Raw genomic sequence first — 22,450 nt, 5'->3', positions numbered from 1 at the left:
CCTCATGTGGTGATATATAACTATGTATAGTATTATTACTCCTCATGTGGTGATATATAACTGTATATAGTATTATTACTCCTCATGTGGTGATATATAACTGTGTATAGTGTTGTTACTCCTCATGTGGTGATATATAACTGTGTATAGTATTATTACTCCTCATGTGGTGATATATAGCTGGATATAGTATTATTACTCCTCCTGTGGTGATATATAACTGGATATAGTATTATTACTCCTCATGTGGAGATATATAACTGTGTATAGTATTATTCCTCCTCATGTGGTGATATATAACTGTGTATAGTATTATTACTCCTCATGTGGTGATATATAACTGGATATAGTATTATTACTCATGTGGTGATATATAACTGGATATAGTATTATTACTCCTCATGTGGTGATATATAACTGGATATAGTATTATTACTCCTCATGTGGTGATATATAACTGGATATAGTATTATTACTCATGTGGTGATATATAACTGGATATAGTATTATTACTCCTCATGTGGTGATATATAACTGGATATAGTATTATTACTCCTCATGTGGTGATATATAACTGGATATAGTATTATTACTCCTCATGTGGTGATATATAACTGGATATAGTATTATTACTCCTCATGTGGTGATATATAACTGTATATAGTATTATTACTCCTCATGTGGTGATATATAACTGGATATAGTATTATTACTTCTCATGTGGTGATATATAACTGTGTATAGTATTATTACTCCTCATGTGGTGATATATAACTATGTATAGTATTATTACTCCTCATGTGGTGATATATAACTGTATATAGTATTATTACTCCTCATGTGGTGATATATAACTGTGTATAGTGTTGTTACTCCTCATGTGGTGATATATAACTGTGTATAGTATTATTACTCCTCATGTGGTGATATATAGCTGGATATAGTATTATTACTCCTCCTGTGGTGATATATAACTGGATATAGTATTATTACTCCTCATGTGGAGATATATAACTGTGTATAGTATTATTCCTCCTCATGTGGTGATATATAACTGTGTATAGTATTATTACTCCTCATGTGGTGATATATAACTGGATATAGTATTATTACTCCTCATGTGGTGATATATAACTGGATATAGTATTATTACTCCTCATGTGGTGATATATAACTGGATATAGTATTATTACTCATGTGGTGATATATAACTGGATATAGTATTATTACTCCTCATGTGGTGATATATAACTGGATATAGTATTATTACTCCTCATGTGGTGATATATAACTGTATATAGTATTATTACTCCTCATGTGGTGATATATAACTGTATATAGTATTATTGCTCCTCATGTGGTGATATATAGCTGTGTATAGTATTATTGCTCCTCCTGTGGTGATATTTAACTGGATATAGTATTATTACTCCTCATGTGGAGATATATAACTGTGTATAGTATTATTCCTCCTCATGTGGTGATATATAACTGTGTATAGTATTATTACTCCTCATGTGGTGATATATAACTGGATATAGTATTATTACTCCTCATGTGGTGATATATAACTGGATATAGTATTATTACTCCTCATGTGGTGATATATAACTGGATATAGTATTATTACTCATGTGGTGATATATAACTGGATATAGTATTATTACTCCTCATGTGGTGATATATAACTGGATATAGTATTATTACTCCTCATGTGGTGATATATAACTGTATATAGTATTATTACTCCTCATGTGGTGATATATAACTGTATATAGTATTATTGCTCCTCATGTGGTGATATATAGCTGTGTATAGTATTATTGCTCCTCATGTGGTGATATATAACTGTATATAGTATTATTACTCCTCATGTGGTGATATATAACTGTATATAGTATTATTACTCCTCATGTGGTGATATATAGCTGTATATAGTATTATTACTCCTCCTGTGGTGATATATAACTGGATATAGTATTATTACTCCTCATATGGTGATATATAACTGTATATAGTATTATTACTCCTCATGTGGTGATATATAACTGTATATAGTATTATTACTCCTCATGTGGTGATATATAACTGTATATAGTATTATTACTCCTCATGTGGTGATATATAGCTGTATATAGTATTATTACTCCTCCTGTGGTGATATATAACTGGATATAGTATTATTACTCCTCATATGGTGAGATATAACTGTGTATAGTATTATTACTCCTCGTGTGGTGATACATAACTGGATATAGTATTATTACTCCTGTGGTGATATATAACTGTGTATAGTATTATTACTCATGTGGTGATATATAACTGTGTATAGTATTATTACTCCTCATGTGGTGATATATAACTGTGTATAATATTATTCCTCCTCATGTGGTGATATATAACTGTGTATAGTATTATTACTCCTCATGTGGTGATATATAACTGGATATAGTATTATTACTCCTCATGTGGTGATATATAACTGGATATAGTATTATTACTCCTGTGGTGATATATAACTGTGTATAGTATTATTACTCCTCATGTGGTGATATATAACTGTATATAGTATTATTACTCCTCATGTGGTGATATATAACTGTGTATAGTATTATTACTCCTCATATGGTGATATATAACTGTATATAGTATTATTACTCCTCATGTGGTGATATATAACTGTGTATAGTATTATTACTCCTCATGTGGTGATATATAACTGGATATAGTATTATTACTCCTGTGGTGATATATAACTGTGTATAGTATTATTACTCCTCATGTGGTGATATATAACTGTATATAGTATTATTACTCCTCATGTGGTGATATATAACTGTATATAGTATTATTACTCCTCATGTGGTGATATATAGCTGTGTATAGTATTATTACTCCTCATGTGGTGATATATAACTGTATATAGTATTATTCCTCCTCATGTGGTGATATATAACTGTGTATAATATTATTCCTCCTCATGTGGTGATATATAACTGTGTATAGTATTATTACTCCTCATGTGGTGATATATAACTGTATATAGTATTATTACTCCTCATGCGGTGATATATAGCTGTATATAGTATTATTACTTCTCATGTGGTGATATATAACTGTATATAGTATTATTACTCCTCATGTGGTGATATATAACTGTATATAGTATTATTACTCCTCATGCGGTGATATATAGCTGTATATAGTATTATTACTCCTCATGTGGTGATATATAGCTGGATAGAGTATTATTACTCCTCATGTGGTCATATATAACTGGATATAGTATTATTACTCCTCATGTGGTCATATATAACTGGATATAGTATTATTACTCCTCATGTGGTGATATATAACTGGATATAATATTATTACTCCTCATGTGGTGATATATAACTGTATATAGTATTATTACTCCTCATGTGGTGATATATAACTGTATATAGTATTATTACTCATGTGGTGATATATAACTGTATATAGTATTATTACTCCTCATGTGGTGATATATAACTGGATATAGTATTATTACTTCTCATGTGGTGATATATAACTGTGTATAGTATTATTACTCCTCATGTGGTGATATATAACTGGATATAGTATTATTACTCCTCATGTGGTGATATATAGCTGTGTATAGTATTATTACTCCTCATGTGGTGATATATAGCTGTGTATAGTATTATTACTCCTCATGTGGTGATATATAACTGTATATAGTATTATTCCTCCTCATGTGGTGATATATAACTGTGTATAATATTATTCCTCCTCATGTGGTGATATATAACTGTGTATAGTATTATTACTTCTCATGTGGTGATATATAACTGTATATAGTATTATTACTCCTCATGTGGTGATATATAACTGTATATAGTATTACTACTCCTCATGTGGTGATATATAACTGTGTATAGTATTATTACTCCTCATGTGGTGATATATAACTGTATATAGTATTATTACTCCTCATGTGGTGATATATAACTGGATATAGTATTATTACTCCTCATGTGGTGATATATAACTGTGTATAATATTATTACTCCTCATGTGGTGATATATAGCTGGATATAGTATTATTACTCCTCATGTGGTGATATATAACTGGATATAGTATTATTACTCCTCATGTGGTGATATATAACTGTATATAGTATTATTACTCCTCATGTGGTGATATATAACTGTGTATAGTATTATTACTCCTCATGTGGTGATATATAACTGTATATAGTATTATTACTCCTCATGTGGTGATATATAACTGGATATAGTATTATTACTCCTGTGGTGATATATAACTGTGTATAATATTATTACTCCTCATGTGGTGATATATAACTGTGTATAGTATTATTACTCCTCATGTGGTGATATATAACTGTGTATAGTATTATTACTCCTCATGTGGTGATATATAACTGGATATAGTATTATTACTCCTCATGTGGTGATATATAACTGTATATAGTATTATTACTCCTCATGTGGTGATATATAACTGTATATAGTATTATTACTCCTCATGTGGTGATATATAGCTGTATATAGTATTATTACTCCTCCTGTGGTGATATATAACTGGATATAGTATTATTACTCCTCATATGGTGATATATAACTGTATATAGTATTATTACTCCTCATGTGGTGATATATAACTGTATATAGTATTATTACTCCTCATGTGGTGATATATAACTGTATATAGTATTATTACTCCTCATGTGGTGATATATAGCTGTATATAGTATTATTACTCCTCCTGTGGTGATATATAACTGGATATAGTATTATTACTCCTCATATGGTGAGATATAACTGTGTATAGTATTATTACTCCTCGTGTGGTGATACATAACTGTATATAGTATTATTACTCCTGTGGTGATATATAACTGTGTATAGTATTATTACTCATGTGGTGATATATAACTGTGTATAGTATTATTACTCCTCATGTGGTGATATATAACTGTGTATAATATTATTCCTCCTCATGTGGTGATATATAACTGTGTATAGTATTATTACTCCTCATGTGGTGATATATAACTGGATATACTATTATTACTCCTCATGTGGTGATATATAACTGGATATAGTATTATTACTCCTGTGGTGATATATAACTGTGTATAGTATTATTACTCCTCATGTGGTGATATATAACTGTATATAGTATTATTACTCCTCATGTGGTGATATATAACTGTGTATAGTATTATTACTCCTCATATGGTGATATATAACTGTATATAGTATTATTACTCCTCATGTGGTGATATATAACTGTGTATAGTATTATTACTCCTCATGTGGTGATATATAACTGGATATAGTATTATTACTCCTGTGGTGATATATAACTGTGTATAGTATTATTACTCCTCATGTGGTGATATATAACTGTATATAGTATTATTACTCCTCATGTGGTGATATATAACTGTATATAGTATTATTACTCCTCATGTGGTGATATATAGCTGTGTATAGTATTATTACTCCTCATGTGGTGATATATAACTGTGTATAGTATTATTACTCCTCATGTGGTGATATATAACTGGATATAGTATTATTACTCCTGTGGTGATATATAACTGTGTATAGTATTATTCCTCCTCATGTGGTGATATATAACTGTGTATAATATTATTCCTCCTCATGTGGTGATATATAACTGTGTATAGTATTATTACTCCTCATGTGGTGATATATAACTGTATATAGTATTATTACTCCTCATGCGGTGATATATAGCTGTATATAGTATTATTACTTCTCATGTGGTGATATATAACTGTATATAGTATTATTACTCCTCATGTGGTGATATATAACTGTATATAGTATTATTACTCCTCATGCGGTGATATATAGCTGTATATAGTATTATTACTCCTCATGTGGTGATATATAGCTGGATAGAGTATTATTACTCCTCATGTGGTCATATATAACTGGATATAGTATTATTACTCCTCATGTGGTGATATATAACTGGATATAGTATTATTACTCCTCATGTGGTGATATATAACTGGATATAATATTATTTCTCCTCATGTGGTGATATATAACTGGATATAGTATTATTTCTCCTCATGTCGTGATATATAACTGTGTATAGTATTATTACTCCTCATGTGGTAATATATAACTGGATATAGTATTATTACTCCTCATGTGGTGATATATAGCTGTGTATAGTATTATTACTCCTCATGTGGTGATATATAGCTGTGTATAGTATTATTACTCCTCATGTGGTGATATATAACTGTATATAGTATTATTCCTCCTCATGTGGTGATATATAACTGTGTATAATATTATTCCTCCTCATGTGGTGATATATAACTGTGTATAGTATTATTACTTCTCATGTGGTGATATATAACTGTATATAGTATTATTACTCCTCATGTGGTGATATATAACTGTATATAGTATTATTACTCCTCATGTGGTGATATATAACTGTGTATAGTATTATTACTCCTCATGTGGTGATATATAACTGTATATAGTATTATTACTCCTCATGTGGTGATATATAACTGGATATAGTATTATTACTCCTCATGTGGTGATATATAACTGTGTATAATATTATTACTCCTCATGTGGTGATATATAGCTGGATATAGTATTATTACTCCTCATGTGGTGATATATAACTGGATATAGTATTATTACTCCTCATGTGGTGATAATATAACTGTATATAGTATTATTACTCCTCATGTGGTGATATATAACTGTGTATAGTATTATTACTCCTCATGTGGTGATATATAACTGTATATAGTATTATTACTCCTCATGTGGTGATATATAACTGGATATAGTATTATTACTCCTGTGGTGATATATAACTGTGTATAATATTATTACTCCTCATGTGGTGATATATAACTGTGTATAGTATTATTACTCCTCATGTGGTGATATATAACTGTGTATAGTATTATTACTCCTCATGTGGTGATATATAACTGGATATAGTATTATTACTCCTCATGTGGTGATATATAACTGTGTATAGTATTATTACTCCTCATGTGGTGATATATAACTGGATATAGTATTATTACTCCTCATGTGGTGATATATAACTGGATATAATATTATTACTCTTCATGTGGTGATATATAACTGTATATAGTATTATTTCTCCTCATGTCGTGATATATAACTGTGTATAGTATTATTACTCCTCATGTGGTGATATATAACTGTATATAGTATTATTACTCATGTGGTGATATATAACTGTATATAGTATTATTACTCCTCCTGTGGTGATATATAACTGTGTATAGTATTATTACTCCTCATGTGGTGATATATAACTGGATATAGTATTATTACTCCTCATGTGGTGATATATAACTGTATATAGTATTATTACTCCTCCTGTGGTGATATATAACTGTGTATAGTATTATTACTCCTCATGTGGTGATATATAACTGGATATAGTATTATTACTCCTCATGTGGTGATATATAACTGTGTATAGTATTATTACTCCTCATGTGGTGATATATAGCTGGATATAGTATTATTACTCCTCCTGTGGTGATATATAACTGGATATAGTATTATTACTCCTCATGTGGAGATATATAACTGTGTATAGTATTATTCCTCCTCATGTGGTGATATATAACTGTGTATAGTATTATTACTCCTCATGTGGTGATATATAACTGGATATAGTATTATTACTCCTCATGTGGTGATATATAACTGGATATAGTATTATTACTCCTCATGTGGTGATATATAACTGGATATAGTATTATTACTCATGTGGTGATATATAACTGGATATAGTATTATTACTCCTCATGTGGTGATATATAACTGGATATAGTATTATTACTCCTAATGTTGTGATATATAACTGTATATAGTATTATTACTCCTCATGTGGTGATATATAACTGTATATAGTATTATTGCACCTCATGTGGTGATATATAGCTGTGTATAGTATTATTACTCCTCATGTGGTGATAATATAACTGTATATAGTATTATTACTCCTCATGTGGTGATATATAACTGTGTATAGTATTATTACTCCTCATGTGGTGATATATAACTGTATATAGTATTATTACTCCTCATGTGGTGATATATAACTGGATATAGTATTATTACTCCTGTGGTGATATATAACTGTGTATAATATTATTACTCCTCATGTGGTGATATATAACTGTGTATAGTATTATTACTCCTCATGTGGTGATATATAACTGTGTATAGTATTATTACTCCTCATGTGGTGATATATAACTGGATATAGTATTATTACTCCTCATGTGGTGATATATAACTGTGTATAGTATTATTACTCCTCATGTGGTGATATATAACTGGATATAGTATTATTACTCCTCATGTGGTGATATATAACTGGATATAATATTATTACTCTTCATGTGGTGATATATAACTGTATATAGTATTATTTCTCCTCATGTCGTGATATATAACTGTGTATAGTATTATTACTCCTCATGTGGTGATATATAACTGTATATAGTATTATTACTCATGTGGTGATATATAACTGTATATAGTATTATTACTCCTCCTGTGGTGATATATAACTGTGTATAGTATTATTACTCCTCATGTGGTGATATATAACTGGATATAGTATTATTACTCCTCATGTGGTGATATATAACTGTATATAGTATTATTACTCCTCCTGTGGTGATATATAACTGTGTATAGTATTATTACTCCTCATGTGGTGATATATAACTGGATATAGTATTATTACTCCTCATGTGGTGATATATAACTGTGTATAGTATTATTACTCCTCATGTGGTGATATATAGCTGGATATAGTATTATTACTCCTCCTGTGGTGATATATAACTGGATATAGTATTATTACTCCTCATGTGGAGATATATAACTGTGTATAGTATTATTCCTCCTCATGTGGTGATATATAACTGTGTATAGTATTATTACTCCTCATGTGGTGATATATAACTGGATATAGTATTATTACTCCTCATGTGGTGATATATAACTGGATATAGTATTATTACTCCTCATGTGGTGATATATAACTGGATATAGTATTATTACTCATGTGGTGATATATAACTGGATATAGTATTATTACTCCTCATGTGGTGATATATAACTGGATATAGTATTATTACTCCTAATGTTGTGATATATAACTGTATATAGTATTATTACTCCTCATGTGGTGATATATAACTGTATATAGTATTATTGCACCTCATGTGGTGATATATAGCTGTGTATAGTATTATTGCTCCTCATGTGGTGATATATAACTGTATATAGTATTATTACTCCTCATGTGGTGATATATAACTGTATATAGTATTATTACTCCTCATGTGGTGATATATAGCTGTATATAGTATTATTACTCCTCCTGTGGTGATATATAACTGGATATAGTATTATTACTCCTCATATGGTGATATATAACTGTATATAGTATTATTACTCCTCATGTGGTGATATATAACTGTATATAGTATTATTACTCCTCATGTGGTGATATATAACTGTATATAGTATTATTACTCCTCATGTGGTGATATATAGCTGTATATAGTATTATTACTCCTCCTGTGGTGATATATAACTGGATATAGTATTATTACTCCTCATATGGTGAGATATAACTGTGTATAGTATTATTACTCCTCGTGTGGTGATACATAACTGGATATAGTATTATTACTCCTGTGGTGATATATAACTGTGTATAGTATTATTACTCATGTGGTGATATATAACTGTGTATAGTATTATTACTCCTCATGTGGTGATATATAACTGTGTATAATATTATTCCTCCTCATGTGGTGATATATAACTGTGTATAGTATTATTACTCCTCATGTGGTGATATATAACTGGATATAGTATTATTACTCCTCATGTGGTGATATATAACTGGATATAGTATTATTACTCCTGTGGTGATATATAACTGTGTATAGTATTATTACTCCTCATGTGGTGATATATAACTGTATATAGTATTATTACTCCTCATGTGGTGATATATAACTGTGTATAGTATTATTACTCCTCATATGGTGATATATAACTGTATATAGTATTATTACTCCTCATGTGGTGATATATAACTGTGTATAGTATTATTACTCCTCATGTGGTGATATATAACTGGATATAGTATTATTACTCCTGTGGTGATATATAACTGTGTATAGTATTATTACTCCTCATGTGGTGATATATAACTGTATATAGTATTATTACTCCTCATGTGGTGATATATAACTGTATATAGTATTATTACTCCTCATGTGGTGATATATAGCTGTGTATAGTATTATTACTCCTCATGTGGTGATATATAACTGTATATAGTATTATTCCTCCTCATGTGGTGATATATAACTGTGTATAATATTATTCCTCCTCATGTGGTGATATATAACTGTGTATAGTATTATTACTCCTCATGTGGTGATATATAACTGTATATAGTATTATTACTCCTCATGCGGTGATATATAGCTGTATATAGTATTATTACTTCTCATGTGGTGATATATAACTGTATATAGTATTATTACTCCTCATGTGGTGATATATAACTGTATATAGTATTATTACTCCTCATGCGGTGATATATAGCTGTATATAGTATTATTACTCCTCATGTGGTGATATATAGCTGGATAGAGTATTATTACTCCTCATGTGGTCATATATAACTGGATATAGTATTATTACTCCTCATGTGGTGATATATAACTGGATATAGTATTATTACTCCTCATGTGGTGATATATAACTGGATATAATATTATTACTCCTCATGTGGTGATATATAACTGTATATAGTATTATTTCTCCTCATGTCGTGATATATAACTGTGTATAGTATTATTACTCCTCATGTGGTGATATATAACTGTATATAGTATTATTACTCATGTGGAGATATATAACTGTATATAGTATTATTACTCCTCATGTGGTGATATATAACTGGATATAGTATTATTACTTCTCATGTGGTGATATATAACTGTGTATAGTATTATTACTCCTCATGTGGTGATATATAACTGGATATAGTATTATTACACCTCATGTGGTGATATATAGCTGTGTATAGTATTATTACTCCTCATGTGGTGATATATAGCTGTGTATAGTATTATTACTCCTCATGTGGTGATATATAACTGTATATAGTATTATTCCTCCTCATGTGGTGATATATAACTGTGTATAATATTATTCCTCCTCATGTGGTGATATATAACTGTGTATAGTATTATTACTTCTCATGTGGTGATATATAACTGTATATAGTATTATTACTCCTCATGTGGTGATATATAACTGTATATAGTATTATTACTCCTCATGTGGTGATATATAACTGTGTATAGTATTATTACTCCTCATGTGGTGATATATAACTGTATATAGTATTATTACTCCTCATGTGGTGATATATAACTGGATATAGTATTATTACTCCTCATGTGGTGATATATAACTGTATATAGTATTATTACTCCTCATGTGGTGATATATAACTGTGTATAATATTATTACTCCTCATGTGGTGATATATAGCTGGATATAGTATTATTACTCCTCATGTGGTGATATATAACTGGATATAGTATTATTACTCCTCATGTGGTGATATATAACTGTATATAGTATTATTACTCCTCATGTGGTGATATATAACTGTGTATAGTATTATTACTCCTCATGTGGTGATATATAACTGTATATAGTATTATTACTCCTCATGTGGTGATATATAACTGGATATAGTATTATTACTCCTGTGGTGATATATAACTGTGTATAATATTATTACTCCTCATGTGGTGATATATAACTGTGTATAGTATTATTACTCCTCATGTGGTGATATATAACTGTGTATAGTATTATTACTCCTCATGTGGTGATATATAACTGGATATAGTATTATTACTCCTCATGTGGTGATATATAACTGTGTATAGTATTATTACTCCTCATGTGGTGATATATAACTGGATATAGTATTATTACTCCTCATGTGGTGATATATAACTGGATATAATATTATTACTCTTCATGTGGTGATATATAACTGTATATAGTATTATTTCTCCTCATGTCGTGATATATAACTGTGTATAGTATTATTACTCCTCATGTGGTGATATATAACTGTATATAGTATTATTACTCATGTGGTGATATATAACTGTGTATAGTATTATTACTCCTCATGTGGTGATATATAACTGTATATAGTATTATTACTCATGTGGTGATATATAACTGTATATAGTATTATTACTCCTCCTGTGGTGATATATAACTGGATATAGTATTATTACTCCTGTGGTTATATATAACTGTGTATAGTATTATTACTCCTCATGTGGTGATATATAACTGTGTATAGTATTATTCCTCCTCATGTGGTGATATATAGCTGGATATAGTATTATTACTCCTCATGTGGTGATATATAACTGTATATAGTATTATTACTCCCCATGTGGTGATATATAACTGTGTATAGTATTATTACTCCTCATGTGGTGATATATAACTGTATATAGTATTATTACTCCTCATGTGGTGATATATAACTGGATATAGTATTATTACTCCTCATGTGGTGATATATAACTGTATATAGTATTATTACTCCTCCTGTGGTGATATATAACTGTATATAGTATTATTACTCCTCATGTGGTGATATATAACTGGATATAGTATTATTACTCCTCATGTGGTGATATATAGCTGGATATAGTATTATTACTCCTCATGTGGTGATATATAACTGTGTATAGTATTATTACTCCTCCTGTGGTGATATATAACTGGATATAGTATTATTACTCCTCATGTGGTGATATATAACTGTATATAGTATTATTACTCCTCATGTGGTGATATATAACTGTATATAGTATTATTACTCCTCATGTGGTGATATATAACTGTGTATAGTATTATTACTCCTCATGTGGTGATATATAACTGGATATAGTATTATTACTCCTCATGTGGTGATATATAACTGTGTATAGTATTATTACTCCTCATGTGGTGATATATAACTGGATATAGTATTATTACTCCTCATGTGGTGATATATAACTGTGTATAGTATTATTACTCCTCATGTGGTGATATATAACTGTATATAGTATTATTACTCCTCATGTGGTGATATATAACTGTATATAGTATTATTACTCCTCATGTGGTGATATATAACTGTATATAGTATTATTACTCCTCATGTGGTGATATATAACTGTGTATAGTATTATTACTCCTCATGTGGTGATATATAACTGGATATAGTATTATTACTCCTCATGTGGTGATATATAGCTGAATATAGTATTATTACTCCTCATGTGGTGATATATAACTGTATATAGTATTATTCCTCCTCATGTGGTGATATATAACTGTATATAGTATTATTACTCCTCATGTGGTGATATATAACTGGATATAGTATTATTACTCCTCATGTGGTCATATATAACTGTGTATAGTATTATTACTCCTCATGTGGTGATATATAGCTGAATATAGTATTATTACTCCTCATGTGGTGATATATAACTGTGTATAGTATTATTACTCCTCATGTGGTGATATATAACTGTATATAGTATTATTCCTCCTCATGTGGTGATATATAGCTGTATATAGTATTATTACTCCTCATGTGGTGATATATAACTGTATATAGTATTATTACTCCTCATGTGGTGATATATAACTGTGTATAGTATTATTACTCCTCATGTGGTGATATATAACTGGATATAGTATTATTACTCCTCATGTGGTGATATATAACTGTGTATAGTATTATTACTCCTCATGTGGTGATATATAACTGTGTATAGTGTTGTTACTCCTCATGTGGTGATATATAACTGTATATAGTATTATTACTCCTCATGTGGTGATATATAACTGTGTATAGTATTATTACTCCTCATGTGGTGATATATAACTGTATATAGTATTATTACTCCTCATGTGGTGATATATAACTGTGTATAGTATTATTACTCCTCATGTGGTGATATATAACTGTATATAGTATTATTACTCCTCATGTGGTGATATATAACTGGATATAGTATTATTACTCCTCATGTGGTGATATATAACTGTGTATAGTATTATTACTCCTCATGTGGTGATATATAACTGTATATAGTATTATTACTCCTCATGTGGTGATATATAGCTGTATATAGTATTATTACTCCTCATGTGGTGATATATAACTGGATATAGTATTATTACTCCTCATGTGGTGATATATAACTGGATATAGTATTATTACTCCTCATGTGGTGATATATAACTGGATATAGTATTATTACTCCTCATGTGGTGATATATAGCTGGATAGAGTATTATTACTCCTCCTGTGGTGATATATAACTGTATATAGTATTATTACTCCTCATGTGGTGATATATAACTGTGTATAGTATTATTACTCCTCATGTGGTGATATATAACTGTGTATAGTATTATTACTCCTCATGTGGTGATATATAACTGTATATAGTATTATTACTCCTCATGTGGTGATATATAGCTGTATATAGTATTATTACTCCTCATGTGGTGATATATAACTGGATATAGTATTATTACTCCTCATGTGGTGATATATAACTGGATATAGTATTATTACTCCTCATGTGGTGATATATAACTGGATATAGTATTATTACTCCTCATGTGGTGATATATAGCTGGATAGAGTATTATTACTCCTCCTGTGGTGATATATAACTGTATATAGTATTATTACTCCTCATGTGGTGATATATAACTGTGTATAGTATTATTACTCCTCATGTGGTGATATATAACTGTGTATAGTATTATTACTCCTCATGTGGTGATATATAGCTGTATATAGTATTATTACTCCTCATGTGGTGATATATAGCTGTGTATAGTATTATTCCTCCTCATGTGGTGATATATAACTGGATATAGTATTATTACTCCTCATGTGGTGATATATAACTAGATATAGTATTATTACTTCTCATGTGGTGATATATAGCTGGATATAGTATTATTACTCCTCATGTGGTGATATATAACTAGATATAGTATTATTACTTCTCATGTGGTGATATATAGCTGGATATAGTATTATTACTCCTCATGTGGTGATATATAACTAGATATAGTATTATTACTTCTCATGTGGTGATATATAGCTGGATATAGTATTATTACTCCTCATGTGGTGATATATAACTAGATATAGTATTATTACTTCTCATGTGGTGATATATAACTGTATATAGTATTATTACTCCTCATGTGGTGATATATAACTGTGTATAGTATTATTACTCCTCATGTGGTGATATATAGCTGTGTATAGTATTATTACTCCTCATGTGGTGATATATAACTGTGTATAGTATTATTACTCCTCATGTGGTGATATATAACTGTATATAGTATTATTACTCCTCATGCGGTGATATATAGCTGTATATAGTATTATTACTCCTCATGTGGTGATATATAACTGTGTATAGTATTATTACTCCTCATGTGGTGATATATAACTGGATATAGTATTATTACTCCTCATGTGGTGATATATAACTGTGTATAGTATTATTACTCGTCATGTGTTGATATATAACTGGATATAGTATTATTACTCCTCATGTGGTGATATATAACTGTGTATAGTATTATTCCTCCTCATGTGGTGATATATAACTGTGTATAGTATTATTACTCCTCATGTGGTGATATATAACTGTGTATAGTATTATTACTCCTCATGTGGTGATATATAACTGTATATAGTATTATTACTCCTCATGTGGTGATATATAACTGTGTATAGTATTATTACTCCTCATGTGGTGATATATAACTGTGTATAGTATTATTACTCCTCATGTGGTGATATATAACTGTATATAGTATTATTACTCATGTGGTGATATATAACTGTATATAGTATTATTACTCATGTGGTGATATATAACTGTGTATAGTATTATTACTCCTCATGTGGTGATATATAACTGTGTATAGTATTATTACTCCTCATGTGGTGATATATAGCTGTATATAGTATTATTACTCCTCCTGTGGTGATATATAACTGTGTATAGTATTATTACTCCTCATGTGGTGATATATAGCTGTATATAGTATTATTACTCCTCCTGTGGTGATATATAACTGGATATAGTATTATTACTCCTCATATGGTGAGATATAACTGTGTATAGTATTATTACTCCTCATGTGGTGATATATAACTGTGTATAGTATTATTACTCCTCGTGTGGTGATATATAACTGGATATAGTATTATTACTCCTCATGTGGTGATATATAACTGGATATAGTATTATTACTCCTCGTGTGGTGATATATAACTGGATATAGTATTATTACTCCTCATGTGGTGATATATAGCTGTGTATAGTATTATTACTCCTCATGTGGTGATATATAGCTGTATATAGTATTATTACTCCTCATGTGGTGATATATAACTGTGTATAATATTATTACTCCTCATGTGGTGATATATAACTGTGTATAGTATTATTCCTCCTCATGTGGTGATATATAACTGGATATAGTATTATTACTCCTCATGTGGTGATATATAACTGTGTATAATATTATTACTCCTCATGTGGTGATATATAACTGTGTATAGTATTATTCCTCCTCATGTGGTGATATATAACTGTGTATAATATTATTACTCCTCATGTGGTGATATATAGCTGTATATAGTATTATTACTCCTCCTGTGGTGATATATAGCTGTGTATAGTATTATTACTCCTCATGTGGTGATATATAACTGGATAGAGTATTATTCCTCCTCATGTGGTGATATATAACTGTGTATAGTATTATTCCTCCTCATGTGGTGATATATAACTGGATATAGTATTATTACTCCTCATGTGGTCATATATAACTGTATATAGTATTATTACTCCTCATGTGGTGATATATAGCTGTGTATAGTATTATTCCTCCTCATGTGGTGATATATAGCTGGATAGAGTATTATTACTCCTCATGTGGTCATATATAGCTGGATAGAGTATTATTACTCCTCATGTGGTCATATGTAACCGTATGATTCATACTCCTAGAAATACATACACAATACGACAATTCTACATGCGGCTTTACGGCAGGGCGCAGCTCTCGGTGAAGTAAGAGTCTTTCTACTGCCCCCAGTGGCTGTCACCTGATAGTGCAGCTCCGCAGTATGACACAGGGAGGCAGGCGTTGCTCTGCAGTACGCAGGCTCCGCCCACACAGCCATACAATGCGGTAGTGTCCACCGGTATCTGTCTTTCAACCGTCACTTCCAGCCCGCCATACACTGTGAAGGGGGGAGAGTATGTACTAATCAGGAGTCTCCGCACCGGCTCTAGTTCTCTCAGCGCTATTTATGGGCACCGCCATTTTCCTGCAGATCACCACACTGTTATCTTACGGGTGACTCTTCGGGAAAATGGCCACTGTGGCCGGGACCGAGAAATGACGTGTGGAGCGTTGAAGCGGCTACCTCCTTCTCCTGTCACCTGATGTTGGGTGTGGTTTTTCACAGCTCTAGACAAAGCGTCACCTAGCAACGTCAGACGTATAAATTATGCATGAGGGGACGTCACCTCGCACGGCACGTTCTTCTACAGGCGTGTGACATCAGCACGGGTGAGGCCGGTTTGAACGACACAGAAAAAGGTAACGGCGGCAGCGGCGAGAGGGAGAGGAAGGCCTGGGTTGTAGCGGGTAGTGTCCGGCGGTGTAACAGGGTGGCCTTCACTCGATGTCCCCATGGTAAATATCCTGGGACCCACCGCACGTTCTCCTGTAAATTATGGCTGATATCTCCGGCACCTCACACGGCCCTGTCCTATAATATATCTCCGGAGAACCGCTCCGTATTCTTCCCCCGACATCACCCGTTGTGTCATGTACATCACCTATTATGTGTCCTCCCGTTCCGTCCCTGCGATCTCCCCGCCCGCCTCCCGTTACGTCCCTGCGATCTCCCCGCGTGCCTCCCGTTCCGTCCCTGCGTTCTCCCCGCCCGCCTCCCGTTACGTCCCTGCGTTCTGGCCCGCCCGTTACGTCCCTTCGTTCTGGCCCTCCCGTTACGTCCCTTCGTTCTGGCCCCCCCCCCCGTTACGTCCCTGCGTTCTGGCCCCCCCCCGTTACGTCCCTGCGTTCTGGCCCCCCCGCCTCCGGTTACGTCCCTGCGTTCTGGCCCGCCCGCCTCCGGTTACGTCCCTGCGTTCTGGCCCGCCTCCGTCAGGGCCTCTTGCTCTCCAATAATCTGGTTACGCTGGTAAAGCTCCGGGTCACCTCTGGAGAGATGGTCAGACGTATACAGCGCCCTCCTAATATATGGACTATATAACATTTGCTTACAAGCGGAGTGCGAGCGGTCTGATAATGGAGCAGAACAGCAATGGGGCCGGTCACCGATCAGGCAACGATGTGGGGGGGGGGGGGGGGGTGGGTGTCAGTCCGCCATTTACAGCAGCAATGTCCTGCCTATGGAGCTCCATGTAATAACTGATCACTATAAATAAGGGGCTGCGGCGCTCATCTGGACAAGTGACCGTTGGATCCATCACTGTATTGGTTATCGCTGTCTAGTTAGGGTCCCAGAAACGAAAAACTGAAATTCTTTTTATCCGCCATCAAATCTAGATAGTCTAAGGCCCTGTTCACACTTTTTTTTTTTTTTGACATGGATACCATGTCGGAAAATGCCGCCTATTGATTTCAACGGGAGGCCGGAAGTTTTTTGTTTTTCCTGCGAGCGGCAAAACCATCTCGCAGGAAAAAGTGACGTGCCCTATCTTCGGGCGTTTACATTTCTGCCTCCCATTGATATCAATGGGAGGCAGAGAAAGCGGCGTTCGCTGCGTTTTTGCCTGCGGTTCTTAATGGCCATGGACGAAAAACACAAAAAACTGTAAACGGGGCATGAGAATAAAATGTGGGATTGCAGAAGTCTGGAGATCACCAAAGAGGAGATTCCTCTGAGTAAGGCCCCATGCACACAATCTTATTTTTATGGCCGTAATTCATCCGCAAATCCGCGGGAGAATTGCAGCCCCGTTCATTTCAATGGGCCCTTACACATGACGGTGGTTTCCACTGTCTGTGCATTGCCCGGGAGCGCAAAAAGATCAGAAGTGTTTTATTACAGCCGCAGCTTGCGGTCCAGGCTCGTTGAAATGAATGAACACGGCAATGTGCACGGCCCCTGATTTGCGGGTGACACTCCGCGGCCGTCCGAGCCGCAAGTCACGGCCTGTGCCCACCACTACGGTCGTGTGCGTGAGGCCTAAATAACATGACTGCAGCCGAATTTGTTTAATATTTCCTGAAGTTTCTCTACCCTAACAAGGCCCTCGTGTGACAGTCTGATAATCCAGAATATTGATCCGGAATATTTTATCTGGCAGCTCGGGTCCCAGTGATGCTGGATTAAAAAGAATTTCTCTGTACTGTTGGTCCAGGATTAGAATAACATGGCGGCTGTCTTGCTCACACGCACACACAGGTTTTGTGTAGTATTGCAGCTCAGCCCATTAATTTTAATTGATCTGAGCTGCAATACCGAACACAACCCATGGACAGGTGTGGTGCTTGTTCTGGAAGACGGCTGCCATGTTTTTCTAAATTTGGCTGGTTTCTGGATTCTGTGCACCCCTTTGGTGGTATGACTGGGGTCTCGTGTCCCTCTTGGCAGCATTGCCTCAACTCCGCTTTGGTTCTGTGTAAGGCCTCATGCACAGAAATTTGTTTTTGCGGCCACGTTTCACCTGCAAGTCTGCGGGTTAATTGTGGACCCATTAATTTCTATGGGCCCATGCACACGACCATGCTTTCCACAGTCTGCGCTATAGCCTGGACTGCAAAGAAGATGGGGCATGTCATCATACAGGCTGTGTCTGCGGTCCGGGCTCTTTGAAATCAATGTGTGCATGTTTTGGGGCGGCACGCGGTTGACACTCCGTGCCGCAGTCACGGGCCAGGTGCTCGGCTATGGTCGTGTACATGAGGCCTAATGGTTTTTAACTGTCCGTAGTCATCCACATATCACACTGCACGCTGTCTGCAAGTACGGCCTGTAGTGCATCTGTATTTACGGATCTGCAAAAAAAAACCCTCAGCAATCTTGGGTAATCCCCTGGGGTCGCATAGCAACGCTTCCGCAGTCAGGGACCGCTACAGATCCACCTCTGGGGAGTCCGTGCCACAATTGCCATCAAGAATAGGACGTGTTCTATTAGTTGCGGATCATTTCTACAGCACGGGGACACTAAATATACTGAAAGGTGTCCGTGGCCTATGGAAGTTAATGGGAGCGCAAGTTCATCCGTAATTACGGTCATGTGACAAGCCCCGCTGCAGGGTCTGGCTTATCTGCTGCGCTCTCGCTGTCACTTATCACCAGTCACAGGGCTGACGGGAATGATCCTCGTCACTTCCTGGGCCAATAAAACCTACAGGAAGTCGGTGAGAAGATCCTGCCCGACTCACCAGTGCTGGGAATCCTGGTAAATTAAGCTGGCTGTGCAGTTGTGAGGATAGCTGTCCGACCGTGTAAACCCCCCCCCCCCCAAAAAAAAAATCTCGTTTATGTGGGCGTGACAATCGGGAGTCCCCATGCAAATGTCCGGTGGGACGAGTGGTCGGTCATGTTGAATCTCGCCAAGCCTGATCCTTTCTTCCTGTGGGAGATCAGCTGCTGCCATAGGTGTATGGCAGCTGCTTATCACCCTCTCCCCAGTGAAATAAAAATGCAGTCTTGACCAAGCATGCATGTTTATGGTGGTGTCGGCCGACCACTCCCCCCAGAGTATGGCCGGCTTTAGGCCTCATGCGCGCACGGCCGTAAGGTTTTTCACTGTTTGCAAATATGGACACGACGGCTACGGATACACAACCGAAGCAGAAGCGCTCAGACTTTTATGGGGAGCCCATGCTGCAATTGCGGACATGAATAGGACATAAATATGCAAATATACGGATAGTTGTCCGTGACCTATAGAAATGAATGGGTCTGCAGATTATCCGTAGTTTTACATAAACTCATTTGCACGGGTTCTTAGTCTTGTCTTGGAGTTTGGTGAAATCAAAGTTTGAATCTGCGTCTGATGGGCAACCAAATAAGGACCTCTAATGTGCAGCGTTTGCTCATCTGGTCAGAGTTCCTCCACAATCGTCCGGTCTGGATGTGGTGCGCCCGCTCTGACTGACGGCTCCAGGACATGTAGTCGGGAGGTGGAGGGTTCATGTTGTGTTCGCACTTTTATTCCTGATCTCGTCTTGATTCTCCTTTCTTTTCTTCCAGGACCATGGCAGTCAATGTTTATTCCACGTCAGTAACCAGTGATAATCTCAGTCGTCATGACATGCTCGCTTGGATTAATGAGTCCCTACAACTCAACCTGACCAAGATAGAACATCTGTGTTCAGGTAAGGACCGTGCCGGATTATTTACTTGGAGGTGCAGCGTTTTGCTCACGCGTGGCCTCGTGTCTGCTGATCCGGCCGTGGCGAGGGCTGGTGATGAGTTTTCTGATCAGCTGGTGCCCATGTCCTCTCTCAGGGGAGGTTTATTATGTTGTAAATCTCACAGCGTTCTGGACTGTACTAGAAAATGCATCGGCACCCTCCGACCACAGCCTGACAGGGGCTCGTCTCAGACACGTGTCTATTAGAAATCTGGGTGTGCCACCAGCTAATGTCCAACCGACACATTCCCAAAGTCCATCGTATTTCTTGGGATTTCTCGCCTATGATTTCCTTGCACCAATGCACAATCGTGTCCCCCTAGTATCATGACCGTGACAAAAGAAAATGGCAGCCATTACCGCTCCTATAGGGGTGCACTGTTATTCCCCCCCCCCTATATCCCTGTATTGGTTGGCAGTTTACCCAGGCTTCTAGGAAACGATAGGAGCTATAATGGCTTCTGACTTCTAAGCTTTCCAGAAGCGAGAAAAAGCTGAATAAAATATATATAATTTTTATTTTTTTTACATCTTGATGTGGAGTGATATTTGTGAGCAGCTCGGACTTAAGCCTGGAGTCCGGGCATTGGCTTCATCTGTTTTATGGCTTGTAGAATATGGGACTTGAATATTGTTAAACAGTTCTTCTCTACCCGAACCAGGACCAGCGTCAGATGACCGTATTAAAGGGGTTCTCTACTACTGGACATGATCGGTAATCAGTACATGATCTGTGGGGTCTGACACCCAGACCCCGCACTCTTAAGCTGCTCCAGCTGCCTCCAAGC

The 22,450-nt window shown here is 34.7% G+C and overlaps 2 protein-coding genes across 4 annotated transcripts in view; one reads left to right on the top strand and one right to left on the bottom strand.

The window, feature by feature from the left end:
• The window catches only part of COMMD7 (COMM domain containing 7), a 74,363-nt gene extending 56,825 nt beyond the window's left edge, over positions 1–17,538 (bottom strand). Inside the window, exon 1 of the mRNA XM_075846078.1 lies at positions 17,366–17,538. Coding sequence (XP_075702193.1) covers positions 17,366–17,443 — 78 coding nt within the window. The 5' untranslated portion in view covers positions 17,444–17,538. The remainder of the gene's footprint in view (positions 1–17,365) is intronic.
• Positions 1–22,450, top strand: part of MAPRE1 (microtubule associated protein RP/EB family member 1) — a 65,453-nt gene that overhangs the window by 31,033 nt on the left and 11,970 nt on the right. The window contains exons 1-2 of one of the 3 annotated variants that reach the window (XM_075846075.1): positions 17,732–17,865; positions 21,500–21,624. In XM_075846075.1, the coding sequence (XP_075702190.1) occupies positions 21,504–21,624 (121 nt within the window). In that variant the 5' untranslated portion in view covers positions 17,732–17,865; positions 21,500–21,503. The other 2 variants (XM_075846074.1, XM_075846076.1) reach the window with 2 other exon arrangements.

The sequence above is a fragment of the Rhinoderma darwinii genome, chromosome 13 (genome assembly GCF_050947455.1).
Source record: "Rhinoderma darwinii isolate aRhiDar2 chromosome 13, aRhiDar2.hap1, whole genome shotgun sequence".
NCBI lineage: Eukaryota > Metazoa > Chordata > Amphibia > Anura > Rhinodermatidae > Rhinoderma > Rhinoderma darwinii.
This window is presented reverse-complemented; position numbering and strand designations above follow the sequence as displayed.